The sequence below is a fragment of the Phyllostomus hastatus genome, unplaced genomic scaffold (genome assembly GCF_019186645.2).
Source record: "Phyllostomus hastatus isolate PE091 unplaced genomic scaffold, TTU_PhHast_1.1 phas_contig_159, whole genome shotgun sequence".
Taxonomy (NCBI): domain Eukaryota; kingdom Metazoa; phylum Chordata; class Mammalia; order Chiroptera; family Phyllostomidae; genus Phyllostomus; species Phyllostomus hastatus.
In genome coordinates, this window is record NW_025333640.1 from 4,317,320 (window position 1) to 4,345,274 (window position 27,955).

Below are 27,955 nucleotides of genomic sequence, written 5' to 3' on the forward strand. Positions count from 1 at the left end.
TGACCAGGAGGACCACCTTGTCCTAGGCTGCCCAGGACTATCCAGGTTTACACTAATCATCTGTATTTTTGGACCCCCTGCAGTTTCCAGGGAAACTGCAGCGGTTGGTCACCCTACATGTCACCCAGGTGCAGGCTCAGGCTGGCTGGGGTCTCGGTTTCCTTACCTTTATGCCCCTGCCCCACCCATAGAAGCCTTAAGGACCCCCAGCCTGGCTGCATTCATCCCACCAACATCCCAGTGGGATGCTGGGGAGGGGAATTCACTTCCCAAGTTCCAGGGCTACCTGACTCCACCCCCCACCCTCCCCCCACAAATGACTAGAACTCCTGAAGGCTAGGTAGCAAAGTGCCCTGTGGGAAGCTCAAAAGCACCTCACAAGCCAGCACCAGGCAAGACGACCAGGCTTGGGGCCAGGGCGAACTTCTTGAGCCCCGATAATCACCTGGGTCCTCTAGGGTCCTACCTCCAAGACTCATTGGGGGAGTAAGAAATCATCGGCTTGCCTGATCATTCCCTTGGTCTGTTGGGACTTGTGTCTCTTGGGGAACCTGCCTGAGTTTCTCTCTTTCTTTGCCCCTTGGTCCAGACAGGCAGGGGCCAAGGACCCTAGTCCCCCCGAGGCCTGCAGGTTTTTGAACTGTGTCTTGTGTGCATAATTTGAAGTATAGCCCTGGCTGAGTAGCTCAGTTGATTATTATCTCTCGATGCCAAGGTTGTTCAATCCCTGACCAGGGCACATGCAAGAATCAACCAATGAACGCATAAATGAGTGGAACTACTAATCAATGTTTCTCTTCCTTCCTCCCTCCTCCTTTCTCTCAAACCAGTTTTTAAAAAAGAGTAATTTATGTAACATGAAACTAACCCAGCAGGGGAAGAAGTAGCACGGGGGGAGGGGGAACCACACTTAGAGATTGTGCTCCGAGTGCCTCAAGATAACTGGTGGTTTTGGGGTGTTTTTTTTTTGTTTTTAATTTTTTAAGAAAAGTAATTTTATACAAGTGCCCACACAGCTGGCTGGATTCTTTCGAAATTTTAAATAAGCCCCTTTGGAGTCAATATGGAGACCCGTCCTGTACATAACAGCACTGTAGCAATAAATGTGACATATGGCAATGCTCAGCTGTCCACCGATCTCTCAGTGGCTGTGTTCTTAGCAATGGGGTGGGGAGGGGCAGAGTTAAAAAGGTGGCACCCTGAACTTGGGGCCCCTGGCCCTGAATTCGAGGGAACAGCTTGAGTGACCTGGGCTTGTGCCCTGTAAAGATGGTACTGGGGGTGTGGGGCTCCTCAGGATGCCCAGGTTTCAGGGGTACAAGTGTCCTGGGGCAGTCCTAATGAAGCGCCACACGTGGTGGTGGGCAGCTTAAACCCACTGGGATTAATTCTCACATCCTGGAGGACTGAAGTCCAAGATCAAGGTGTTAAGGTGTCACAGGTCCATGTTTCCTCCAGAGACTTCAGGCTCCAGGACTTGTGGCCACCTCACCCTGGTCCCTGCCTCTGTTTTCTCGTGGCTTCTCTTCATCCTGTGTGTCTGTGCAATCTCCTCGTAACAAAGACACTTGTCACTGCATCAGGACCACCCAACTCCTGAATGACTTCATCTTAATGACATTTGCAAAGATCCTCTTTCCAAATAATGTCCTGTTCACTGGTTCATAGGGGTCAGGAAGGAGCATGTTCTTTGGGAGAGGCACATAATTCAGCCACCCCAGGGATCTGACTGGGGTGGGCAGAGTTACGTCAGCAGAGCCTCTGGCTGGCCCGGAAAGAACCACAGCCACTCCTAACACCAAACCCCCACCTGACGTGGGCACCTGTACTCGAAATAGGGGCTCCTGCTGGTCTGGGACTGGGATTGGCTCCCACAGAAGCTGCTTCCAGAGATGCTGCCTATTAATTTTAAAAATTAATGGTGTGGTATACCAAACCCCATGGAATTGTGCACATTAAATGGGTAAACAGTACTGTCGGAATTAACACCTCAACAGAGATGTTTAAAGAAAGATACATCTTAGCCTTTGGGGATGTGGCTTTGTGGATTGAGTGCCAGCCTGTGAACCAAAAGGTTGCCTTTTCAGTTCCCAATCAAGGCACATGCCTGGGTTGGAGGCCAGGTCTTCAGTTGGGGGCACATGAGAGGCAACTGATGAATACATCGGTGTTTCCCTCCTTCCCTTCCCCTCTCTAAAAATGTCTTAAAATTTAAAAAAAAAAAAAGTCTTAAAGGTGCCCAGCCTTGGCCAGTGTGACAGTTGGAGCATCATCCAGTGCACAGGATTGCAGGTTGGATTCCCAGTCGGGACACATGCCTGAGTTGTGGGGGCCACCAAACTGGGTGTAGGGGGCAGTGTTCCCCTCTCACATCCATGTTTCATTCTCCCACCCCCGAGTCCTCCCCCTCCCTGCTTGCTTTTGTCGTAAACGCAATGAAAAATGTCCTCTGGTGAGGGAAAAAAGGTGCCTAAATGCTCACCAAATGAGGCACCCCCTCTGTCCCAGCAGGGGTTGGCTCTCTGAAAATTTCAGGAAGGAGGGCCTGCTTGACAGCTCAGAGAAATCCTGTGGGCAGGGAAACGAAATGATGGGTGTGTCACCGTCCTGATAGTGGTGATGTCAGGGCACAGCTCTCCCGGCAGCTGCATGCCTCCGCCCAGGCCTCAGGGCAGCCCTCCTGGCTCTCAGAAGATGGCCACTTATGGCCTCAGCCCTATGAGAACCTGCTGAGTCTGGCCTCCTGGACCAGCCCTGTCACCCTGGGGCCAGGGAGGGAAAGGACGTGCCAGATTAAGAGGGGGAGACCCACTCCACACCACAGTGGGTGTCATCAGAAGTCATACAGTGCAGCAGCCGGTGATGGTGGCACCCGGAACCTATGAACAAGGCCTTACAGGTAGGCCTCGGAAATGTGTGGGTTCAGTTCTAGACCACCACGATAAAGCAAGCTGTAATCATTTTGCTGATGGAAGTCTGGTCTTCCGTTTGTAAAAATTGCAACACCCGAGGCCTAAACGATGCCGGGTCTGGTGGCCACGTACCCCTTCTGAGATGCAGGAGAAGCCTCTGCCCTGCTGTGTCTTCTGGGAGACTGAGAAGGCACATCATATGAGCATCACTGAGAGGAGAAGAGCACTGCAGATTACCTAATTAAGGCCAAGGAGTGCGTGAGAGCCCTGGGATTTAAAATATAAAATGCGCCTTGGCTGGTGTGGCTTATCAGGTTGAGTGCTGGCCTGTGAACCAAAGGGGCACTGGTTCAATTCCCACTCAGGGCACAAGCCTGGGTTGTGAGCCAGGCCCCCATAGGGGGCGTGTGAGATGCAACCACACATTGATGTTTCTCTCCCTTTCTACCTCCCTTCCCTTCTCTCTCAAAATAAAATCTTTTAAAAAATAATAGTGGTTTAAAAAAATATGAAATTGTCTGCTCTGTGAATGAATAATTCTTGAACAATGAAGATGATTTCCCAGAGGAAACTGAAGAAACAAAAACTTACGGCCCAGGAGTAAATTCAACATAAAATAAATGCAATAAAAGTAAAAAAAGAGTGATCGTTTAATAATTTGGGAGTTCTTTGCTAAGCTTTGATAAATGGGGGAAGTATTTATAATTCAGTTTAAAAAGAAAAAGGAAACTCCCATCAAACAAAAAGTTCCTAATGTCTGTGCAGTACAATGAAGTGAGGACTGCCTGCGTTAGAACATAGGCTTTGCAGACGTAAGCAAGGGCAGGCTCTGAGATGAGGTCATTTTACATTCTCTGGGTGGGCCCCCAATCAATGCCAGTGTGCCTGTAAGAGAGAGAAGAGGACAAACACAGGCACAGGAGAGAGAGAAGCCATGGAACAAAGGAGGCAGAGACTGCGGTCATGTTGCCACAAGCCCAAGGACACTGGAACCCCCCAGAAGCTGGGAAAGAGGAAGGATCTTTCCCTGGGGCTTCCGGCAGGAGCGCAGCCCTATGACACCTTGATCTAGAACTTCTGGTTCCAGAACTCGGAGAGATTACATACTTTCCTGTTGTTTCATGCCGGCTGGCGAGTGGTCAGCTGTCATGGCAGCCATGGGAAACCATATAGTGAGATATAGTGAGTGTCCTCTTTAAAGTAGTAAGACATGTGAATGCCACAGGAGTCTCATGTGACTGGTGGATGGGTGTAACTATTTCAGGAAATAGTGGTGGCACACCTGAAACTAGTGGTATGTTATATGTCAATTATACATCAATTTTTAAAAAAGAGTTTGACACTCTGACTGGTGTAGCTCGGTTGGTTGGGCATTGTCTTGCAAAGTGAAAGGTTGTCGGTTCAATTCCCGGTCAGGGCACATATCTGGGTTGCAGGTTTGGTCCCTGATTGGCATGTAGGAGAAGCAACTCAGTCAATGTTTCTCTCCCTCTCTCTCTCCCTTCCCCTCTCTCTAAAAATAAATAAAATCTTTTGTTTTTAAAGTTTGGCAGTTTCTTCAACAGTTAAACCTATGCTTTCCTATGAGACAGCCCCTCCAGTCCCAGGCACCCACCCCAGAGAAACCAAGACACACATTTGATGTGGACATGACCATCCACTGCAGCTTCATTTGTAATAGAAAAACCTGGGAACAACCAGCATGTCTTTCAACGGGTGAGTGAACACACAGGTCCACACATAGCAAGGAATACAACTCAGCAACAGAAGGATGACAGACACAACGACTGGATGACTCTGAGAATACTTACGCTCTGTGGAAGAGGCCAGATACCAAAGAGAACAAACTATATGATTCCCTTTCTGGAAAGGTCTAGAAAATGCAAACTAATTGATAGCAGCGGAGAGCAGATGAGTGATGGCTGGCTGGGAAGGGGTGGGGGAGGCATTCATCATATCAGTGGTGGTGATGGATTCAGAGACATGCACATGTCCTAATACCAACCTGTGTGTTTTAAATATATGTATTTGTGTATGTCAAATATATGTCAATAAAGTAGAAATTTCAAAAGAATCAATCCACAGATGAAATGGACAAACACAGTGTGCCCATCCAGGCCCTAGAATTTTAGCTGTGAAAAGGGGTGAGGCACCTGTAATAACGATGTGTGGTGCCAGGTGGGTACCAGACTTATGGGGGGATCATTTTGTAAGTCATATAAATGTCTAACTACTATGCTGCACATGTGAAACTAATACAATGTTGAATGTCAACTGGAGCTGAAAAAGGAGTGAAGCACTGACATTTGCTATGACGTGAATGAACCCTGAAAACATGATACTCACTGAGAAGCCAGGTAAACAAGGCCGCAGGGTGATTCCATGTGTGTGGAATGTCCAGAACAGGCAAGTCCACAGAGACAGGAAGTGGATTTGTGGCTGGGAGGGGCTGGGGAGGGGCTGCTGATGGGGATGGGGCTTATTTTAGGAGAGATGAAAATGTGGCATTAGATAGAGGTGGTGGTTACACAACCTGGTGAGTGCACTAAATGCCACTGCACTGTATGTTTTAATGGATAATTTTATGTTATGTGAATTTTCTTATCAGTCAAGAAAAGGAGTTCAGTTTTCCCCAGAGGGGCAGACAGGAACACACAGGGAATCCAGGAGGCCTCTCAGCAGAGGTTCAGCAGAATGGGAGGGAGGCCAGCAGTTCTTGCTACCCAGCATCTCCTCTGGTCACAGAATCCTGGTTATTCTCTTTTGGGGATCCTCTTCTTTCCATTTCAGCCTATGCAGCATATGTCTTCATATGAGAGGAGCCAAATCTGCCGTTTCCCAAGCAGGCTCATAAGAACCAGCCTTGGGACATCGTCTGCAATTACTGAGAAAAAGGTTCCATCTTCCTGCAGGAGCTGCTGGAATATGAACCCAGAGCTTGCGGGTGACGCTGCCCAGAAAGAGTTTGCCAGAGAATGGGGGTGACACAGGAAAAAGCTGAGAGATTCCTGGTGATATCGCCAGACTGCTGGATCCAGCCACCTCTGAGGTTATACAATGCGCCATAAAACTTCTTTTACCCTCGTTTTTTGTTCTAGCTGGAATACATAATGCAGAGGAAGCAATGGTGGCAAGGCTTCAGGAACCGCTGAAACCAAGACCTGCAGCCCCAGGCCTCCATGCCCGCGTTTGCTCACCTTTTCAGGCAGCTCTCTCCTCCTCTCTCAACAATCATCATAACGGCCTCTACTGCCCACTTTTTAAGTTCCCATCAAGGACGGAAACTTTTTCAGGTCCTATCTTATACTAAACTACTAGACTCAAAAATTCTCGAGCAACTGAAATGAATGAGAAACCAGACCATAGTCACTACATACTTCTGCTGGCTCCCAGTCCGGGGCCGGGAGCCGCGAGCATGTCGAAACCTGCAGCTTCTGCAGGCAGAGGGTTGAGGGCTCTGGGAGTAGATCCAAGGAGGCAAGGCTGGGCGGCACACCCACAGCGTCCGGGACTTACCTCTGGGCCTGCTGCCTCCTACGCAGGGACCTAGCGAGCCTGGGCGGCGGTCAGCCACGAGAGGGTGGGCCAGTCCGGGCAGCGCATCATCTATCAGGGGATTCGGGTGTCCTTGGGGTCCAGAGCTGGCCGCCCTCCGCCGCCGGGAGAAGGAAGCACCACACTCGCTGAAGGAAGCGTGCAGAAAATTCCAACAGACAATCGCGAGGAGAAAACAGGTTCAGAGAAGCTCTGCCCTTTGGCCAAGACCCCATTAAGAAAGGGTCAGTGACAAACGACAGCTCCACTCCCCTAGAAGTGAGTTTACATCATACCCTACACCTTGAGCGACACTGGGCAAGTCTCCTCCTCTCCTGGCCTCAGTTTTGTCCATTGTAAATGAAATTCTGGCACATAGTAAAAACACGAAGCCACCAGACAAATGTCGCGGGCCGATCTTAGTTACTGGTGGCCACACAGCTGGGGCCGCTATGACAGCTGATACAAGACTGCACTAGAAGACTTGGGTCACGTGCTTATAAGTCCGCCCACACTCGCCCCCGTCCACACGTCATCCGCCCCGCCCCGGAAATGACTGTTACTGTGTTCCGGGTCTGCGCGCGCAGTGGCCGGGTCCAGATTTCCCGTGGTCTGTGGACCTGGGGCGGGGCCTCTTTGCGCGCCTACGTAGTAGTACGTCCCAGCCGGGCGGAACCGGGGTCACCCTGAGCTGCGGACTGCGTCGCGATGCTGAGCAAGTTTCTGGGCCCACGCTACCTTCAACTGGCCAAGAACTGGTGAGGTGGCGGCCTCTGCCCTCCGCACCCCGCGCCCGCCCTCCCGGATCCGCGCCGCCGTTGTGCAGCCCATATCAGTGCGCGCACCGCCGCCCCCAGACCACAAATCGTGCCGGGCCACAGATGGAGAAACTGAGGCACAGAGAGGCGGAGCGGTCTGGCTCGGCACACATACACTCAGGCTCCTGGTTCCTTGGCCGAACCTCTCTGAGCCTCAGTTTGCCCATTTCTAACGGGGCCGCGACGGTGCCCGCCCGGGAGGCGCCCTCCCTGTCCCTGCCCAGCACCCTTGGCTCAACCATTCGGGCCTGAAAACTGATCCTGTATGTTCCCGGCTTTGCTTTTAACTTTTTAAATGGTCTTGAACAGGAATCGTGAAGCCTACGGCTGCACCTTTTACTGTCCCCATGTGGGAGGCTGACGGAATTGGGGTGACAGCGTGAGGTGCTAAGAAAGAGGGGAACGCATTTGGTAGTCGTGTCCGCGAACCCAGGCGGGAGGGAGGAGTGCGAGCTGCCTCTGGGTAATGGCTCTGGCAGGGACTTTCAGGTGGACACTGATAGTGGTGACTGACAGCTAGAGTGGCCAGGGTTGCACGGTGAAGGTTGTCCCTGGTTCCACCGGCGCCCATTCAGTCCCTCTGCCTGTTGGCTCGGACTTCCCCGGGCTCAGTTAGTCCATTCTCATCTGGGCTTGGTCAGAGCAGCGACAATCTCAACCAGGCTTTCAATTAACAAGCACTTACCGAGCACACGCTGTGTGCCAGCACCTAGCACTGTTGAGTGCCGGAGACACAGTGATAGATGGAACCTTGGCGGCTGATGTTCTAGTCAGTGAACAGAAAGTAAACAAATGAGATCTATAGTATAAGACTGTGTGTCCTCAGGGGAGTGAATCAGTCTCCCTCCCAGGTCTCATCTGGAAAACAGAGACCCTGACACTCATGCCTCCTTCAGTTCTAGGCAGTTGCAGGGGTCAGCCAGTCACTGTAAACTGTATATATGGTGCCTGCACGCACGCATTAGCTGTTGTCTGTGGCAGTTACAAGCTTGGGTTGTTTGTTTTCGTGTTAGTAGCAAATCCCTCCGATGAAACCTTAGGCAGGTCACAATATGAAAGCAGATAGGAGTAGCATCACTTTAGGGTCTTCTGCCTGTGCCTACCTGCAGGATCATCAGCAGGGTGTGCCCACATGTTGGCCAAGGGGCCAGTACATGGTGGGTGCCTGATAGTACCATAGCTAGGGATGGAGGGAGGGACCAGCATGTGCTACCAGGAGGATGAGCCCCAGCAGGGCCTAACCCCTGCTGTCCTCTCACAGGATTCCCACAGCGGGCATGTGGGGCGCCGTGGGCACCGTGGGGCTAGTGTGGGCCACCGACTGGCGGCTGATTCTGGACTGGGTGCCCTACATCAATGGCAAGTTTAAGAAGGATGACTAGTTAAACCGACCCTCCTCACTGGTAAGTTTAGTGATTGTTGGCAGGCTATGCGCTTCCACAAGGTGGGTTCCCACACTTCCAGGACTGGGGCCGCAGGGCTGGAAGGCTTGCCTGGACTATTCACCCTGCAGAATCTCTCTGCGGCCAGAACTCTGGGGTAAGCTCTCCAGGTACCTCCCTGCCCATCGGCACAGAGCTGCCAGCTGGCAGCCTCAGTTTGTGGGACGGTGGAGTGGGCACTGCTCCTGGAGACTGACCATGCACCCTGCTTGCCCAGCCCTGGGCAGAACAGAGGAAAGCCCAGTTTACAGATGGGGACAGTGGAGGTTCGCCCACAGCCACTGTCTTCCCTGGATGGGTTGCTCTGAGCAGGAATGAGCCCTCCAACTTATCCATTAGTCCCTGGCATGACCACAATGTACTGCCCACATTGTCTGTGTTATTAACTCACTGCCCACATGACAGTTCAGAGTGGGCATGGCTGCACCCCACATCACAGATGAGACCCTGGCCGTGCAGCGCTTACGTGGCACAGCTACATCTGGTTTTGGAACCTCGCTGCAGCATCCGTGTCCTTCTCACCACTCAGTGCCTCTTCTCCCACAAGAACAGGAAGGAGCCTGGAGCCTTCTGCTCACCCTGCCATGTTCCCCCTTCAGGTGACCAGAGGTGCCAACAGCTCCCATCTCAGCACCTGCTACGTCTGGAACAGCCCCAGCCTTCTGCATGGATCACAAGGAGATTCACAGCACTACTTGGGACTTTCTGTGTTTTTGAAAATAACTTTGATGTGTGACTATATTAAACCTTGCTCTGAAACCTGCCCTGCCTGGATGTGGTGATGCTAGAGGCTTGATAACCTTGGTAACCTGGTGGCTTGGATGACCCAGGGGTCCTTTCAGCTCCAAAATTTTGTAAATCTAGGAATTTCCCAATGGGTGGCAGAGATTGGTTATTTTAAGGTGTTTAATGGATAATATCTGAAAAGTGTGTTTATCTATTGCTACCTTACAAAATTACCCGATGACAAACATTCATTATTTTCAGTTTCTGTAGGCAAGCATTTTGGAGTAACAGGTGGATGGTCCTTGCTTGGGGTCCTTGCAGTCAAGCTGCTGGCTGGAGCTGCCTCATCTGAAGGTGAGACTGGGGCTGGAGGAGCCATTTCCAGGATGGCTTCCTCATACGGCTGTTCACGTGAGGCCTCAGCTTCTCTCCACGTGGCCTGTCCACAGTGCCGTCTGAGCGTCCTCACAGTGTGGCTGCTGGCCTGCCCCACCCCCCCAGCAAGTGAGTCCAGAGAGAGCAGGCAGAAGCCACATGTCTTTTATGATCTACCTTCAGAACTCCCACTCATCCCTCTCTTTGATTCTCAGTGCACATTCCATTTGTTAGGATCACGTCTCTTAGTCCAGCCCACACTCCAGGGAAGGAGAATTAGGCTCTGTATTTTGAAAGGAGGAATATCAGAACTTAGAGACACGTTAGACCATCACATGAAGCATACAAAAACAAGTACATAAGGATATGGCACAGTCTATTCCCTTCCTGGTGCCCCTACCCACTTCTCTCCAACTCTTGCCAAGTTCTTGAAAATTCTAGAAACTCTGAATGCAGATAGAGCATATTTGTGAAAATAGCTGTTATATTAGTCTGCGTGGGCTACCATAACAAAATGCCACAGACTGGATGGCTCAAACAACAGAATTTAGGTGTCTGAGGTAGTTTCAATTTTCTCACAGTTGTGGAAGTCTGAGATCAAGGTTTTGGCAGGGTTGGTTTCTGTAAGGACCCAATTCCTAGCTTGCAGACAGCTGCCTTCTCACTGTGTCTTCTTTCACAAAGCCTCTCCTTGATGCCTCAGCAGAGGGAGGAAGACAGCGCAAGTGGGCTCTCTGGTCTCTTAGAACAATACTAATTCTGGGAGACCAGGGCCCCACCCTTCTGATCTCATTTAAGCTCATTACATCCTTAGGGGCTCCATCTCCAGATACAGCCACACACTGGGGCTCAGAATTTCAACGTGAATTTCATTGGGGGACACACTGAATTCATAACTGCCATATACATATTTTTTAAGATCTTATTTATTTTTAGAGAGAGGGAGAGAAACGTCAATGTGTGGTTGCCTCTTGCGTCCCCAGTAGGAGACGCAAGTCACTCAGTCAACTGAGTCACACCAGCCAGAGCAACAGCTGCATATTTTAAACAAGTGGTGGCATTTGCTACACATCTTTCTGCATATACTTTGTTCACCTAAGGCTTATTTCCCAGAGTCCACACCACTTCAGAAAACAGAATCCTCAGTTTTTAACAGCTGCCTGGTACCAACATTTATTAACCAGTGAGGGATGTACATTTCTTCTTGCTTGCCATTATAATAATATTTGTGATGTTCTTTTAGACATATGAACATGTCTGTTCAACACATGGTGAAGTGAGATAAATGAGTACTTAATGTTAAATTTTTGTTAACAGTATGTAATACATGCAGGTTAGACAGGGCTGTGCTGAACCATACTGCATCCTGAAGCAAAAGGAAGTGTGCCCTGATTCCTGTGTTTTTATGTATTTTTGCAGTGGTTAATGGTTGTAACAAAAACATCTGAGGAGTGCCATCAGCATCATGGCAGAGAGAGAACACCCCTTTTTCCCTCTCTTTAAAGTCAGATAACTTTAACTCTACAAAGGACCCTGCTTTGCACACAGATAGGCCTGAGAGATTGCGTATGGGGACATCCGAAGGTGGTGCATCAGAATGAGCAGGGGAGGTGGGACAAGGAAGGAGAAAAACAGGTCCTCAAGAGCAGACCAGTACCTGCCACAGCCCTGCTGACAAGGTAGCAGTGGAGGAGCCAAGCTGCATCCCTCACGCAGCAGCCAGGGGACAAGAGGGGCAGAAGCCACATTCTGGCCCTGGTAGCCAGTGCCTAGTGCAGCTAAACTCTGTGACAGGCAGAGAGTGGCAGAGCAGTGCTGCAAGCTGTGGCCACAACTAGCAAGGAGGCAAAGTAGAAGACTGGGACCCATCCCCCATTGCCCACCCAGGCAGCAGATCCCAGTAGAGACAGGACATTGTAGAGACAGCAGAGGTGAGAGAAAACAAACAAGCTATAGCACCTCATACTGGAAAAGAAGAGACCTCTACTTATCAACTTGCTGAATTGCTAAGAGCAAAACAGTACCCAAACAAGATACCCTGACCCGTGTGGCTCAGTTGACTGGACGTCATCCTGCAAAGCAAATGGTAACCGGTTTGATTCCTGGTCAGGGTGCCTGTCTGAGTTTAGTCCTTGGTCAGGGTAAGTGCAAAAGGCAAGTGACTGATGTTTCCCTCTTCCTCCCTTCCTGCCCTCTCTCTAATAAAAAATATATAAAATTAAACAAGAGTTTAGTGCCTCAAATGCACAGAGAAACAATCCATCAGGTACCACCAATAACCAAGGATATTACACTCTCCAAACTATACTGCAAAGTCAAAACCATTGAACAGGACAGTATTGGACAGTACTGTTAGGAAAACAAAAGATACAGACTAGTGTTACAGAATCGAGAGTCCAGAAATACACTCACACCTTGGGCAACTAATTATTTTTTCTTTTTTAAAAGATTTTATTTATTTTTATAGGGGAAGGAAGGGAGGGAGGGAAACATCAATGTGTGGTTGCCTCTCATGCACCCCCTACTGGGACCCAGCTGCAACCCAGGCACATGCCCTGCCTAGACTGGGAATCAAACCTGCGACCCCTTGATTTGCAGGCCAGCACTCAATCCACTGAGCCACATCAGCTGGGGCAAATAAAATCTTTAAAAAAATAAGATCTAGAGGTGGAGACAGACATTCAGAAAATCTGAGTTTGCTTCTTTGAAAGTCACAAAAGTGAAATCCTAATACAGGTTTGGGTACAAATAGAATATTTAATCTCAAACTACTGTAAGTTTTAATACAATTCATTTTCTTTTTTTTTTTTTTAAAGAATAAGCAAGTCTGTTTTTTTTTAAGATTTTATTTATTTTTAGAGAGGGAAGGGAGGGAGAAGGAGAGGGAGAGAGAGAGAGAAACATCAATGTGCGGTTGCTGGGGGCCATGGCCTGCAACCTAGGCATGTGCCCTGACTGGGAATTGAACCTGCAATGCCTGGTTTGCAGCCCGTGCTCAATCCGCTGAGCTACGCCAGCCAGGGCAATACAATTCATTTTCAATATCTCAATATTTTTTTCAACCACTTTAATGTTCTGGGAAAAAGTTAACCATTAAGAAAAAATACATAAAAACACATATAAATGGGGCATGTGTCATTCTGTTTCAGTCTCCAAAATGGCTTGACACGGCTCTGTTCAGCCAACCCTGTGTTCACATCAAACTCCGACACTGTTGCACTGCCTGGCACCTGCACTCAGCAGTTGACTCTTGCTGGGTGTCCAAAGGACCGTGAGATAAGTTCAGTATCTGGCATCATTGGTTTTCTTGGCTTTGTGCATGCTAAACCTGATATTTTTGCTACAGCATAAAAACTTCAACATTTTGTTCACAATGATTTTTTTGCATTTTAAATTCTTAAAATATTGCTTTAATACCATTCATTTTGATGACCAAGGTTATGGCACCCCTCCCCCCCCAGCTAAATCTGGGCCCCAGGAGAGTGCCTACCTAGCCTTGAATTAGATTGCAAGGACTGTTGCAGTGTCTAAGGACATCTGTAATTGTCACAAGTAGGGGGTGCTCCTGGCATGAAGTAGGTGGGGGTAAGGGATACTGCTCAATACCCCATGGTGCCCACAACACCTCCCCACCCCACAAAGAGAAAGACTGGGCCCCAACGTAAGTGGTGCTGAGGGGGAGACCCTGCCACAGAAAGTCTTTTTGAAGGTTCCTCATTTGGCACCTTCCAATTTAATTTCTATTTTTTTCCCTAACAGAGATGGGCAGGAAAGGGTGTCCACTTGGGAATTAAGCCAAGGAACCTGAGAAAGGGGGTTTATTTCAAAGGAGCAAAGGAAGGCCCAGCAAAGGGGAGGGAAGTAGGCAGCCCCATCCCCCCTCCCAGTCAGACCACTGTGCCAGCACACAGGGGGGCCAGCTTGGGCCAGATTCCCTGAGAAGCAACTGAGGAGAAAGTGGGGGCACATATGGTGTATATTTCACAGTGGTTCTTGAGGTCAAAATCCTGTGACCCAATGCCACACACCCATCAGGATGATTACTATTAGTAAAAACAAAACCCAGAAAACAAGTGCTGGCAGGGATGTGGGGAGAGCCCTCGTGTATGGCACACTGCTGGTGGGAAGGTGAAATGGGGCAGCTGCTGTGGAAAACAGGATGGTGTTTCCTCAAAGCATTAAACATAGGATCACTGTCTGACTCGGCAATTTCATTTCTGGAATTCCATTTCTGTGTATACTCAAAAAACTCAAAGCAGGATTGCAGGGGAGGTAGTCTTGGGGACCCCTGACACAGGGTGGGGTGAGGGGGGGTGTTTGATACTTTTTCATTTAAACATGTTCACATGGTTTCACTGATCACAATTAATGTGTTTGTCTCTGTAATTATATTTCTTCAATTAAGGAATAAAGTCATGCCCCAGCTGGTGGGCTCAGTTGGTTGGAGTGTCATCCTGTAACCAAAATGTCATCACCAGTTCGATTCCTGGTCAGCGCACATGCCTAGATTGTGGGTTCGATCCTCAGTCGAAGTGCCTGTGAAGGCAACCAATCAATACTTCTCTCCCTCTCTTGAATGAGAATAAAATAAAGCTTAAAAAAAGAAAGAAAAAAGTTGTACATGCTGGAAAACATACCTAGCCAGTTAAGACTCAATGAAGGCCAGAATCCTGGAGCCCTGGGTTTGCAGATAGGAACATAAGGCTTCAAACCAGCTCTGTAATCCGGTGACCACCCATTCAGGGCGCCTGCTTGGCCACTTTGCCCTGCTCACCTGAGGCAGCTGCTGTCTGTGCAGCTGCCCATTGGGGAACCTAGGAGGGGAAGGGACATAAGAAATCTTGAAAAATTGCACTCACCTGAAGACACCTGCCTGCTGTGGGCTTGGGTTTCCTCGCCGAGGACCTGCCTTCAACCAGAGCATGAAATCACTGGGTCTGGGGCTAAAGACACCTGCAGGGGAGAACCAGGTGTGCAGACCACCCCTCTGTCTCCCCGGGTGGAACCTGGGGCCTTACCACCGGCATTCTCTTAACTCACTCAGAAAACAAACATTAGGTCGGGCGGCCAGGAGGTCCAGCCTGCTTACGGTACCAGCCACAACGGTCCACTCATGCAGCAGTCTTAAGTACCTGCCCTGGACCGGCCAGGCTCTGCCCTAGGGGAGCAATGAAACCAGGGGGCAGCGCCACCTGGACGCTCTGGCTGGGAAGAGAAAGGGGTATATGGGGAGGGACAACAGGAGGGCGAGAGGTTTCTTAGGAAGGTCCTGGACTCCCAGGCGAAAGATGGTGGTTAGACTAGGCTGGACAAGGGAAAAATGAGGCGTATCCCCGGATTCAGAGGAGTCAGAAAAGCATTAGATGGGACCTGGGATATGTAGGCGGGTGGTCACCGGCAGTGGTACCGGATGTGGACGCCGGTTTAGAATCTGAATGTTGTGAGACTGGGGGTAAGTGGAACACGGGTCCGGCACTGGACGAGCATCTCGGAATCCAAGCGTGGACATGGTGACAGGCTCTGGAGGAAGACCCCCCACGAGACAGGGGGCGACACAGTTAAAGCACGCCAGCACCGAGCGCGATAGCCTCATGCCACAGCTGGCTTGGGTCCCTGTCCGCGTGCTGATTGGCGGTGTCGCCGCGGGGCGGGACCTGCGTGGCGCCTGCGCAGTACGCAGCCCCGCGCGCGGGCGGGTGGGCGGAGCGGGCCCCCCGAGCGGGGGCTGGCGAGCGCGGGGAGGGGGCTGAGAGGGCGGCAAAGCCGGCGCGCGCCCGACTCGGGGTGGAGGGTGGGGGCCTGCGGGCCGGAACAGCCACGGTAAGTGGCGGCGGCGGAGGAGGAGACAGCTGAGGCGGCGGCGGAGACCGGGGGTCCGGGCGGCGACGGCAGCGGCGGGCCGAGGAGCCGGGCGCGATGGAGCGGAAGAGGTGGGAGTGTCCGGCGCTCCCGCAGGGCTGGGAGAGGGAAGAAGTGCCCAGAAGGTCGGGGCTGTCGGCCGGCCACAGGGATGTCTTTTACTATAGGTGAATGAACGTGCCGGCCGGGCAAGGGCCCCAACGAGCGCCTCCCAGCGGTCTCTGCGGCAGCTTGGGCACCCCGATATGGGCCGCGGCCTGGGCCCCGCGCGTACGGCGTGCGTGCGTGCGTACTGGCGAGCGGCAGGAGCCTGGCCCAGTGCGCGTGCGTGAGCGCGCGCGGCGGCCCACCCCCCTCCACCTTCGGCCCAGTGCGCGTGTGCTCCTATCAGGGACGCATGGCGTACGGATCGGCCTCGGGTGGTCGAGCAGCGGCCCTCGGCGGCTGTGGCAAACCTGCCGGCGGGCGGAGGGGCGCCCGACGCAGGCCAGACGCCGCTGGGAGGCAGGGGTGGGGGCTGGACTAGGTTTTCTCTGGTGGGCCGGGAGGGCGTACCTAGGAATGCGGGCTTTTGCACCCTTCCCTAGGGTGACCTGGCCCTAGGGCAGCGTGTTTTTGAAGGTCCGCCCTTATTCCATCTTTGGGCGTGTTTTGAGAGCGCCACCCCCGGTTGGTGTGTCTTCTCCCGTAGAGGCGCGGGATGTGAGACTTTGTGAACCCTGCACACAAAGAGCCTCGCCTCTGTTTTCGTTAGGTAGTCTGAGTCTTTCAGAGTTAACCCTTCAAATTGGAAGGAGGGGCTGCCCTTGCCTCGGGAGAAGTGGCCGAATTGGCCCCAAACCCCTCTGTGGAACAAAGAATTAGTGGGAGGCTCGCAGCCCTACCCCAGACAGTGGGCCACCTGCTATTTGCTTTCTTCTCTCTCTTTTTTTCCCCTGATAGAAGATGCTTTTGTTCCTGAGCCAGCTTTGACGGTTCCCTGCCCTTTGCCTCAGGTCCCTAGTGAAAGAGCTGGCAGGACACCTGCCTCGTGTTGAATGCCAGCGGTTGCTGGGGGGTATGCAACCGGATCGTGGGCTCAGAAGCAGGCTGGGTGAGGCCACGAAACAGCAGAACCAACACTGTCCTCCCAGAACTCGGACAAAACATGGGCCTTTGCTAGCCCAGTTTTGGAAGAAGGAGGGGAAGTAAGCAGGAAAGGGATAGTGACTAGTCCAGGACAAGCTTGGGTTCTGTTTTCTGGTTTCCAAAAACCAGGGCACCGATGGGGAGCCAAACTAGGTTTTGAAATGTGTATGGGAATTGGCTGGACTCTAACCTACTCATTGACATAGGGGCACTGCAAACCGCGTTTCTCAGGGACACGTGCATTCTCGCTTGCTACCACCTACTGGGACATTACTCAGGCTCTTTAGAAAACCTAAATCCTTTTAGTTCTCTCCTAGGTCAGTAGGGCAGCCTCAAGCTAGAAACTGAGTGTCTCGTTTAATTCCAAACATGCTTGTGTACTTTCTTTAAGATTCAAGAGCCGAGGCAGGACTCTCTGCTTCTAGTCTTTTGTTAGTTTAACAAACATCCCTGCAGCATCTGCTGAACGTCTGACACTGCTGGGTCCTGGCCATTCAGCTGGGAGCAAGACCCCAGCGTGCGCCCCCCTCCCCCCGCCCCCCGGCCTGGGTTTTACAGCTGAGGCACCAGCCTTCACTCTGTTACTCCTGGGTTTCAGATGGTGGCATCATTTGCTTGTCAGTGTAGGGATCTGTGATGGTTGGTGGTAGGGGTGTATTGGCAGGCTGGGGCAGTTCATGGAGGGTGTCTCTGAGGAGGTCACACTGAGCTGAGCCCTAACAGGAGCCAGGAAGAGCAGTACCCGAGTAGTGGGAACTGCAGGGGCCTGAGTAGAGTCCCCAGGAAGCAGAAAGCAGTCTGCAGTTGGGATCTGAGCCAAGGCCAGCGAGGCTGGAGCACTCCCAGGTTTCCTTGCTCTGGAGCCTGTCAGGGCCTCAGCTGAGTGGGGCCCCACACTGAGGCTCCAGCCCTAAGCATGGGGGTCTGGAGGTGAGGAAAAGCTCCAAACCGGACCTGGACAGATGGGACTTCAGGTTTCCCATGGCTACACTGAAGAGGTGAAGGCCTGAGATGGCTGAGGAGGGGGTCTCGAGTCCAACTCCATTCCCAGATCTCTGGCCAGATACCCTCCAGGTGTCTCCCTTTCTCCTAGTGGTGGGAGGTTTAGGGGGATGTGATGTGGAGCTGTGGTGTTTTCCTGGAATGTGGGCTCCTGGTCTCCCCACTTTGCAGAAACCCATGCTGAATAGGTGACTGGGCAGAAGCATAGATTTTCCTTATTCTCTTAATGCAGTGGGGAACTAAGACAGACAGACCTGGCCTTGGGTTCTAGCCCTGTCCCTGGGGACATGCAGGCCTCGACTTCTTGGTTTCCTCATTCAGAAACTGGAAGGGAGCAAGTGTGTTCTTAGAAGAATTGCATTGCAGGAGAGGTGAAGTGATCCTACAGACCTTGGGGCTCACCCACCCATCCCTCTATCTTGATGATTTGCCCAAGCTCACTCCCAGAGTGTACTGAGACTGAGGGCTGGGGGTAGGGCATCTGGTGGCAACTGCATGTTTTCTTTGTGAAAACAGCCTGACTTCTTGACATTTTCTGTGCAGGCAGGAAATTGAGGACTTGGGGGAAGTTAGTACCCTGACTGAACAGATAGATAATTCTTTGGGGTGTGTAGCATAGAGGAGATTTTTGCAAAAGATCTCATTTAAAAAGTAGAAATAGACTCAGGAAGAGTAGAACAGCAGCCTTGTCTACAGATGATAAGTGGAGCTATAGGAAGGACCTGGGCTGATGGAAGTGTCCATCATCTTGCACCCCTTTGGGCCCCCAGGCTCCACAACCAGCCACGTTCCTTCTCAGCCACGGCCTCCAGAGAAGGGCCATGGTCCTGGTTTGCTTTCTCATTCACTAAATGTCAGGGACGTCTTCTGTGTCAGTACAGATCTGCAAAGCCTGTTTTGAAAATTGACATACAATTTCACATTCCATACAGTTCACCCTTTAAAAGCTTATAATTTGGCAGTTTTTAGGACGTTTCACAGCATTGTGCAGCTATCACCACTGTAGTTCCAAAACATTCTGATCACCCCCAAACGAAGCCCTGTGCCTATTAGTGTTGCTTTCTATTCCCTCCCTTAGCTCCTGGCACTTTTTTTTTAACAGCTTTATTGAGATAGGGTACACGTACCGTACAAGTCACCCCTCTAGAATGTGCAATTGAGTGGTTTTTGGCATAATTACAGACACAGCTATCACCACAGCTAACTTTAGGACATTTTTATCACCCCAAAAAGAGCCCCAGACCTTTAACTGTCACTGCCTTGTGCCCCCATCTCCTAGACCTAAGCAATCGCTAGCCTGAGTTATGTCTATTCCTCCATTCTCATTCATTTTTTTAAAGATTTTATTTATTTATATATAGATAGGGGAAGGGAGGGAGAAAGACAGAGAAACATCAATGTGTGGTTGCCTCTTGTGTGCCCTCTACTGGGGACCTGGCCTGCAACCCAGGCATGTTCCCTAGACTGGGAATCAAACCTGTGACTTTGATTTCACAGGCTGGCACTCAATCCACTGAGCCACACCAGCCAGGGCCATTTTCTTTCTTTTTCTTTTTTAAGGTTTTATTTATTTTTCAGAGAGTGGAGAAGGGGAGGAGAACATCAGTGTGAGAATTGTTACTTGGTTGCTTCTCACATGTCCCCAACCAGGAATCAGACCTGCAACCCAGGCATGAGCCTTGACTGGGAGTCAGACCGGCAACTTTTCAGTTCTCAGGACAGCACTCAATCCACTGAGCCACGCCCGCCAGGACTGGTTTTGTTTTTGTTTTTGTTTTTGTTTTTGTTTTAATTCTCACCTGAGAATATGTTTCGGTTGATTTTAGGAGGAAGGGGGAAGAGAGAGACATTGGTTGGTTGCCTTTTGTATGTGCCCTGACTGGGAATTGAACCTGCAACCTTTTGGTGCCCAGGATGTTGCTCCAACCAACTGAGCCACCTGTCCAGGACCTTTCTCATTCATTTTTAAAGACAGAACAGCAATGGGTAGGGGTGACGAGGCAAAGAAATATTGGTGAGTGTTTCATGGGGATCCCTTCCCTCTTTGCCTTTCTGCTGCCCTGAATGTTCACATCAGCCAATACAGAGCATAATAGAAAAGTAGGTCTTCCAGAATAGTCCTTAGCAGCCTCAGAACCTAACGCAGACCAGGGACTCTGAGCTTAGGCACCCTGTCCTAAGGGATGTGGCCAGGCCAAGGGAGATAGTACAGGTTCCTGCAATGACCTTTCCTGATAAGAGGTGCCAACAGGGCTGACTGAGCTGAGCGTGACACTATAAAAGTGGGTTTCTTTCTGGCTATAATAGGTCCCATCCTGTCCTCCACTGTGTCTTGTCTGTTATGTGCCAAGACATCTGTAGCAAGATCAGAGAGGGCAGGCATGCACTTATTCAGATTAAGGGCTTGTCCCCTAGGTTTCCCCATGCCCATCAGCAGTTAGCCCTCCGACCTTCTCCCCAGGCCTGGCACCCACACATCTATTTCTTCTTATAGATTTGCCTTTTGGACATTTCACACAAGTGACCTCACATACAGTGTGGCCTTTTGTGTCTGGCTTCTCTCAGGACCATCATGTGTTCCAGGTCCATCCACGTTGTATCGAGTGTCAGAAGGAATAGTCACTCCTTTTCGTGGCTGAGTAATATTTCATTGTGTGGCTGGGTCACGTTTTGTTTATCTCTTCATTAGCTAATGGACATCTGGATTGTTTCCACTTAGGCCCATTGCAAATTCTGCTGCTGTGAATATTTGGGTATAAGGTTTTTGCATAGATGTATGTTTTCATTTCTTAAGAGAGATACCCAGGGGTGGAATTTCTGTTTGATCCTTTGAAGAGCTGCCCAACCGTTTCCGAAGTGGCTACACGAGTTTACGTGGCAATACTATTGCTGTGCACTGGGACCTGCGCCCTGGGTCTCCAGTGAGGTTGCACTGACTGCACTGCAGCCCTGTGTGTTCTAGGAGCTGAGCAGGGCACAAAGCTTCAGAGCAGTTTGGGGTCTTGGCCCCCAATCTGAACATGAGATTTCACCACCCTGCCCCTCAGAGACCCCAGCCCCCAGTGCTGTAGCCACCAGAAGGAGACTGCTGTTAGGACCTGTCCTTCAAATACCTGCTACCATTTGGTCTTTTCTCAAAAACTCTGCCTACTTCTATTTCTGGAATGTTCTGGAAATGACAGCCAGGGTCCTGGGGCTAGGCCCTATCCCTCTGTAGGTCCAGGTGTTCATCCCTGCTCTCAGCTTTGGAGTCTTCTGTGGGCCCGGTGTTGGGGGTGCAGGGCAGCCCAGCACGTCCTGCGGCCGCTGACCCCTCTCTGTCCTCAGCCCAAGCGGAAAGAAGTTCCGCAGCAAGCCACAGCTGGCGAGGTACCTGGGTGGCTCTATGGACCTGGGAGCCTTTGACTTCCGGACGGGCAAGATGCTGATGAGCAAGATGAACAAGAGCCGGCAGCGGGTGCGCTATGACTCCTCCAACCAGGTCAAGGTGAGCTGTCCTACTCTGCTCCACCCAGTAATAGTGGAGTTGAGGACACCATTTCAGACCCACGGGGTGGGGCGGGGAAGAGAGCTGATTCTGGAATAGAGTTTATTTTCCCTGGTGTCGAAGTCATAAGGATTTGCTGAGGGAAGTTTGGAAACCACAGAAAAGCAGAAAGAAGATAGGAAACCGTTTGTCATTCTGTCCCTTGAGCGGTCCCCAGCTGCTTCTGGTGCCTATCACACTTCCCCTCCCAGCACATCATCTTCAACAGCTGATGTCCACACGGGTGCCCAGTGACGCTGTGTGTTCCCCAGTCTCTGATGGGTGCATGTTCAGAGGAACTGTGACCCCTGCCCGGCAGTAGAACAGCTGGCCAGGGTGCCCCCAGGCCAGTGCTTCACAGAGAACAAGGCACAAGAGGCAAGGATGGGGCTGGTGTGCATCCAGAGCCCCACTGAGGGCAGCAAATAGGCAGGGCCTGGGCTTGGCATTGCCCTTGGGTCCCTGGGTGCCATGGGGTGTGCTAGTGACTGGTGAACTTGGGAATCAGGCTCGCTCCTGAGGGTCTGGGTGCCAGCATGCCTGTCTCCACAGGGCAAACCTGACCTGAACACGGCCCTCCCCGTCAGGCAGACAGCATCCATCTTCAAGCAGCCGGTGACCAAGATCACCAACCACCCCAGCAACAAGGTGAAGAGTGACCCTCAGAAAGCCGTGGAGCAGCCCCGACAGGTGAGCACACACCCTACACACGCACCCGGGCAGGTCAGGCCCAGCCCTGAACCCTCAGTTCCTTCCAAGCATAGTCCATTCTTTTGTTTGTTTGTATATATGTATGTATGTATTTTTAAAGATTCTATTTATTTATTTATTTATAGATAGATAGGGGAAGGGAGGGAGAAAGACAGAGAAACATCAATGTGTGGTTGCCTCTCACATGCCCCCTACTGGGGACCCGGCCCACAACCCAGGCATGTGCCCTGACTGGGAATCAAACCAGTGACCCTATGGTTTGCAGTCAGGCGTTCAATCCACTGAGCCACCAGCCAGGACTGTATTTATTTATTTTTTAAACAGGCTTCATTCACTTCATTTTTCTTGTATGAAATAATGTGGTGGCCACAGCTGGAGCCTGGGTCCTCTACATAGAAGCTCTGATGTGGGTCTTTACGAGATGGTCCGGGAACTCCTGATAGGGAGACTTAGTGAACACAGTCTCTGTGCAGAGGTCGGGAGTGAGATAGCTGTAGGTCTTAGAGACGGCACCAAAGGTGGCCTTGGCAAAGTAACCAGGGTGGCAGTGCAGCCCCTGGCTGAGGCAGTAGCAGTGAAGACCAGCCATCATCAGCCGATTCTTGGGCACACGGGCTGAGACGATGCTAGCCCCTGGGGGCAGGGATGAGGCACACCAGCACAGAGCCACAGCAGCCAGTCACCTGCAAGGGATGGTTCCCCCAGTCGCCTTGCTATGCAGGGACAGTAGAGAGCTTGGTCAGTATGATGGCCTCACAGATGGTAGTGGCTACTACCTTTGAGCATTTAACACCCAGCCCAACATGACCATTTCAGTCCCCAGTGGTAACAAATGCCTTGAATCAGGTCCTCTGGCCAGTGCATGTCTGCTTTTGCACGGGCATAATCTTCAAATCTTTGTCCTTGAGGGATACCCCCAGGAAAAAGTCAATGATCTTAGATTCCTCAGTGGGCAGGGAGAAGATAGATCTTCTCCCGGGACTTGATCCTCATGTCCTTGACCAGGCAGCCCAGCTTGGTGACAGGGATCCACTCCTTGTTCTCAGCTTTGCCTCTGCGAGCAAGCTCCACGGCCTCAGCCCTGACCCTGGTCCCAGCTGCTGTGACTTTAGCCCAGGATGCTGCTGCCAAATCCTCCATGGGAGCCGCTACGACCTCCCATTCTAGGGTCCCCAGTGCCTCTGGGCCCTCCTGCAGCACAGGCATCATCCATCATTTGGTGTTTCCTTGGAGAAGAAGCCCAGCCCACTCTTTAGAGCCTGTGGCTGTGGGTCCCTCAGCCCAGGCAGGAGCAGCTGCCCCAGAGCCTAGCTGTGTGAAAGCAGAGCCCCACATGGAGCTGCTGGGACACTGTTTTCTTGAATAGGTGCTTATGTTTTGTCAGGTTGTTTTAAATAAGATCATACATGTACTACTTTATAACCTGCTTTTCAAAAGCCAAGAATTACTTGTGTTTTCATCGATATTTACAAATAACCCTACTCTGTATAGCAGGTGTGTGGGATGGTCATCTTTCGGGGAAAATAACCTGTCAACATCAACAGCACATCTGACATTCTGGGTCTTCATCCTGCCAAAAACTGGAGTTGGAGTTTCTCAGCCCTGGGAGGACCAGTCCTCCTGGGTCTGGGGCAGGAATATGTCCCTCGGCCTATGGCATCCTCACCTCCCAAGCTGGATGCCAGCAGCCCCAGCCGAGGTGGGGGTCCGAAGTCAGGCTGAGACCACCATACTGCATGTAGACGGGCTTCAGCCATTGCCTGGACTGCTGTGGTTCACCTGCACGTGGGGGTGGCTGGCTTTCCCATTGGCCTCACATCTGTCTGTGTCCTGTGATAGCTCTTCTGGGAAAAGAAGCTGAGTGGCCTCAATGCCTTTGATATTGCAGAGGAGCTTGTGAAGACCATGGACCTCCCCAAGGGCCTGCAAGGTAACCCCGTCTCCGGGATGGGCAGGGTTTAGGAGGGGGGCCAGGCCTGCGGCAGGGAGGAAGGGCCCCTCCAACTTTCAGCTTTGGATCAGCGGGGCCACCACCACCTGGTTCCTGGTCCCGGAGACGGCTACACAGAGCAGAACACAGCTGGGGTGGAGCGGGGACCAGCAGGATGCGTCTCTCCTGGGGGGTTCCTGGAAAGACTGGGGTGCGATTTTGCTCCTACATCACAAACACCACCGCCCACCCCTGAGCATGTAGCGCTCCTTTTCTGAAGTGAGAGCAATGGCCTGCCCGTAAGGGTGGTTTGGGTACAACATCCGAGACCAAGGGACAAAGGCTAGCACCTGGTGGTGATTGCCCTTCCCTCGCCCCTGCAGGCGTGGGACCCGGCTGCACAGACGAAACCCTGCTCTCGGCCATCGCCAGCGCCCTGCACACTAGCACCATGCCCATTACTGGGCAGCTCTCAGCCGCTGTGGAGAAGAATCCTGGGGTGTGGCTCAACACGGCCCAGCCCCTCTGCAAGGCCTTCATGGTGACCGACGAGGACATCAGGTAGCTGCCCTCCCACCCCACCCTCTCTCTGGCTCATGGCTGGTGTGTCTTCAAACCTCCAGGGCTATGAGGCCTTTGAGGGTCCTGCTGAAGGGTGGCATACAGGCTGTGGCACAGAGGAGAGGCTCTAGAGAGTGGTGGGAACTACGTACCTGACAAGAACAGGAAGTACCACACTAGGTGAGAGGTGAAGATAGACACATCCTAGGGCTTGAGTGCTGGGCCTCAGTGGTGCCCAGGTGCAGGTGGACTTCAGGTGGGAGGTGTCTATTTGCTGGAACCTTCTGGGAAGGCCTGGTAAAGGGGCAGTTTGAATCGGCACTAGGCAGGAAACGTCTACAAGTGCTGAAAGGATAAACACTCATTCTTTAAACTTTAAAATGTCCGTGCACAGCTGAGGTCAAAAGGAGTTAGGACCTGTAGGGACCCTCCACAAAGGGACTAGAAACCAGAGCATGCATGGCCCGAGTGATGTATGTGGTGCGGCTGTGGGTATGTGGGCTTCCTGTCTTGGGAATTGGGGGTTCAAAACTTCGTGGGTATGAGAGAGATGCCCCTGTGCCCCATGCAAAGTGAGGACATGGAACTAAGGTAATGTACGCCCCTCCTCCCAAATCCCCCATGCCAGAGTCTGCCCAAGGAAAAGGGCAGGAGAGGGAATTGAAAGTATTAAAAAAAATACAACTGTCCGAAAAGAATGGAAGGATTTTAAGTAATAGCTACTAAAATGAAGGACTCAGGTCACAGGTGAGGCAGTGGGTTTAGTCCTGTCTGGAGAGGAGATGAGGGGCCAGCAGTGCAGACAGAACAGAGTGGGAGAGGTGGGGGGCTCCCTCCACATGTGGACAGGGACTGGGCCAACATTCACCAGACCTGGCAACAGCCACAAACGCTGGATTCACGTTACAGTGAAGATGCAGAACTCGAGCCAAGGGGAGGATCTTAAAAGCCACAGAGGGTGGGGCGGGGGGCGGGGCAGATGGACAAGCAGACCAGGCTACAGCTGCATTCTTTGCCATGGTAACAGAGGCCAAAAGACAGAAAGCCATTCCCCACTGAGAGTTCTCTACCTGCAAAGCTGCAGTGGTAGATTGGACACTCAGTGGTCCCTTTTTCTCTTTGCAAACCCCACCAAAGTGATAGTAAAAGAGCTCACATTTGTGCATTAGACCAGAAGAGCCAAGCAACAGGTGACCGACCGCCCATTCTGGGGCGGGGAGAGCCACCAGGCAGACTAAACTGATCAGGGGAGTGCCTGCCAGGTGGTATGGAGAGGGGGCGGTGGAGCAGAAGTCAGGTGTCCGTCTGAGCACTTGGAGCCTGCACACCCCAGGGCTCAGCCCCCACAGAGGTGGAGTGCACCAGCTAGAAGGCTGAGTCAGAGCTGCTTGCTTGACAAGGGAGTATGAGCCACAGGCCACAGCTGGAGGACCCTTGGCCCCCAAAATAACCAGCCTGTGTATGTCTGCACCACCCATCCTCCTGGTCTCGTACCCGGGTCTTCCTGGAGACAGGGACCTATCCTGCCAGTGCTCCATGTGTCCCCAGGAAGCAGGAGGAGCTGGTGCAGCAAGTCCGAAAGCGACTGGAGGAGGCGCTGATGGCTGACATGCTGGCCCATGTGGAGGAGCTGGCCCGGGATGGTGAGGCACCACTGGACAAGCCGGGGGCTGAAGATGAGGTGGAGGATGAGGAAGATGAGGAGGAGGAGCCTGACCAAGACCAGGAAATGGAGCATGTATAGAGCGGGTGCGGGTGGACCCCCCCAGCCACAGCATGCACTTGGGTAGTGACCACAGGGGGGAGAGGCAGTCCAAGAGTCCTTGGGACCTGTTCCATGCCAGGTGTCTGCTATGCCAGGAGACCTCCTGTCTCCCTGGAGGGGCCCAGTGTGGCCTGGCCCTCCTTGTCTTTCCAGAGGCCCTGCCCGAGCTCCACCTGTGTGAGCACCTACAGCCCTTGCCTTGTTGGGACCAGGTTTGGGGGGAAGGTGGCTCCCCTTCTTTCCCAGGTGTGTCTACTCCTTCAGGCCAGGGGAGCACCTGGGGTTCATGGCTGGAGGATGGCCTCCTGCACAGTGAACCCCCACGTTTGCTCTTCATTGAAGGGCCAGGCTTCTGGAAGTGCTGGTCGCTCCTGGGTCCCACCCGCAGGAGCCTTTTTGGGTCATGGCTCCTGGATGCTGCTGGGCCTCTGGACTCAGTGCGGCCGCCCCGAGCTTCTTGGACAGAACAGCTGCCCGTGGGCAACCTGCACAGTTCCCATGGGGTCAGAGAAAGGTTCTCGATATAGTCTTGCCTCCCTATCAGTGTGAGGGACAATCCTCTGGGCCAGCCTGTCAGCCTCCCATAAGGGGTCGCAGGACAGTTCCCTGAGTACCCACCTAGCCGGGGAAAGCCACGACGCTTGGAGCGTGCCCAGAAACAAGCAGCACAGCCCAGATGTTTCCTTCAATAAATCGGTGGTACAAACCAGGCTGAACACCCTGTAACTGCTTTACCTGTTGTGTGTGCTGCATGTGGATGTAAAGACATCTGGACTTCACATCTGAAAACCTCGTTGTCTTTGGCCTGGCAGGCCCTGCCTAAGGGTCAAGCTGCTGGCAACGGAGGACTCGGGGAGCACAGTGGGGCTGACCTACCTGCCTCAGCTTCCCGCTGTATGACAACGACAGTTAATGCCCAGCACTCTGTGCTGTGGGCTCTCGTATGGTCTAGCTGGAGCTGCTACTGGGTCCCAGGCTCCTGTGTGTTCCCATCCCAAGGTATGTTTCATGGCCAAGTACTTCCAACTGCCACACCCAGAACAGTAGCCTCTGGGGAGCGTTGTGGGCAGGAGTCGTTACAGTCCTGTTACTTCACCTGTCTCCTGCAGCCCTGGTGCCTCAGGAGAAGGGTGCCCCCTTGTGCTTGCTCTGCCCCAACCAGTGGCCTATGACTGTCGGCAAGGACCCCGGTTGCTGAGTAGTTTGGCCAGACACCCTGGTCAGTCCAGGATACGTGGTGGGCATGTGGGGCCAGGGTGAGGGGTGACATGGGAGCCCCTCAGAGTACTATAGGGGGTTGCTGCCTGCTCGATCTTCCAGGGATGCTGGTCCTTTCAAGTCAGGTTGAAGCACAAATCCTGAGAACCATGAAGGTTGCCTGAGAATGGGGTGGGCCTTGCCCTGGGTAGGACTTGGTGCCAGGAAGGTCAGAGCCTCCTAGGTGGGAGAGCCTTCCCAGGGTGGAGATCCTCCCCTAGCCGCTTTGCGGACTTGAGGGCCCTGAGCCATGAGTCCTGCCTTGCCCCTCAGAGGGTCTGGGTGGAAGGGCTACACAGAGACTGCTGTGGGAGATGTATGACTGAATAAAGCCATCTTGGGTGAGCGTAGTTGGACCCTGCGTTCCCTCTGAAGAACAGTGTGTCTGAGCAGTGTGGGCCTTGCCTGG

At 52.2% G+C, this 27,955-nt stretch overlaps 2 protein-coding genes, 1 long non-coding RNA gene and 1 other non-coding gene across 5 annotated transcripts; 3 read left to right on the forward strand and 1 right to left on the reverse strand.

Annotated features, from left to right (window-relative positions):
* Window positions 1–4,554: 4,554 nt before the first annotated feature.
* LOC123813848 lies at window positions 4,555–6,899 on the reverse strand. Its single transcript, XR_006784815.1, has 2 exons — window positions 6,429–6,899; window positions 4,555–6,010 (listed from the first exon to the last, which is right to left on the reverse strand). It is a non-coding gene; the product is annotated as an uncharacterized LOC123813848 (long non-coding RNA).
* A 149-nt stretch (window positions 6,900–7,048) lies between these two features.
* Window positions 7,049–9,469, forward strand: LOC123813621 (cytochrome b-c1 complex subunit 10). Its single transcript, XM_045830684.1, has 3 exons — window positions 7,049–7,204; window positions 8,526–8,667; window positions 9,306–9,469. The coding sequence occupies exons 1-2, from the start codon at window positions 7,155–7,157 to the stop codon at window positions 8,644–8,646; spliced, it is 171 nt and encodes a 56-aa protein (XP_045686640.1). The 5' UTR covers window positions 7,049–7,154; the 3' UTR covers window positions 8,647–8,667; window positions 9,306–9,469.
* Window positions 9,470–13,022: 3,553 nt separating this feature from the next.
* On the forward strand, window positions 13,023–13,155 carry LOC123814245. Its single transcript, XR_006784868.1, has one exon. It is a non-coding gene; the product is annotated as a small nucleolar RNA SNORA8 (small nucleolar RNA).
* A 2,362-nt stretch (window positions 13,156–15,517) lies between these two features.
* On the forward strand, window positions 15,518–26,999 carry MBD3 (methyl-CpG binding domain protein 3). Of its 2 annotated transcripts, none has more exons than XM_045831185.1 (6): window positions 15,518–15,833; window positions 21,124–21,283; window positions 21,875–22,012; window positions 23,873–23,963; window positions 24,347–24,524; window positions 26,073–26,999. In XM_045831185.1, exons 1-6 carry the CDS (start codon window positions 15,724–15,726, stop codon window positions 26,266–26,268), a joined length of 873 nt encoding a protein of 290 aa, XP_045687141.1. In that variant the 5' UTR covers window positions 15,518–15,723; the 3' UTR covers window positions 26,269–26,999. The 2 variants fall into 2 exon arrangements, with proteins under 2 accessions (XP_045687141.1, XP_045687142.1); XM_045831186.1 differs by having other exon boundaries at window positions 15,525–15,737.
* The last annotated feature ends 956 nt before the right edge of the window (window positions 27,000–27,955 follow it).

Coding starts and splice junctions, on each gene's coding strand:
- LOC123813621 (XM_045830684.1), top strand. CDS start 7,155: ATGCTGAGCAAGTTTCTGGGCCCACGCTACCTTCAACTGGCCAAGAAC. Junction 7,205..8,525: donor CTTCAACTGGCCAAGAACTG/GTGAGGTGGCGG, acceptor GTCCTCTCACAG/GATTCCCACAGCGGGCATGT.
- MBD3 (XM_045831185.1), top strand. CDS start 15,724: ATGGAGCGGAAGAGGTGGGAGTGTCCGGCGCTCCCGCAGGGCTGGGAG. Junction 21,284..21,874: donor ACTCCTCCAACCAGGTCAAG/GTGAGCTGTCCT, acceptor CTGTCTCCACAG/GGCAAACCTGACCTGAACAC. Junction 22,013..23,872: donor CCGTGGAGCAGCCCCGACAG/GTGAGCACACAC, acceptor GTCCTGTGATAG/CTCTTCTGGGAAAAGAAGCT.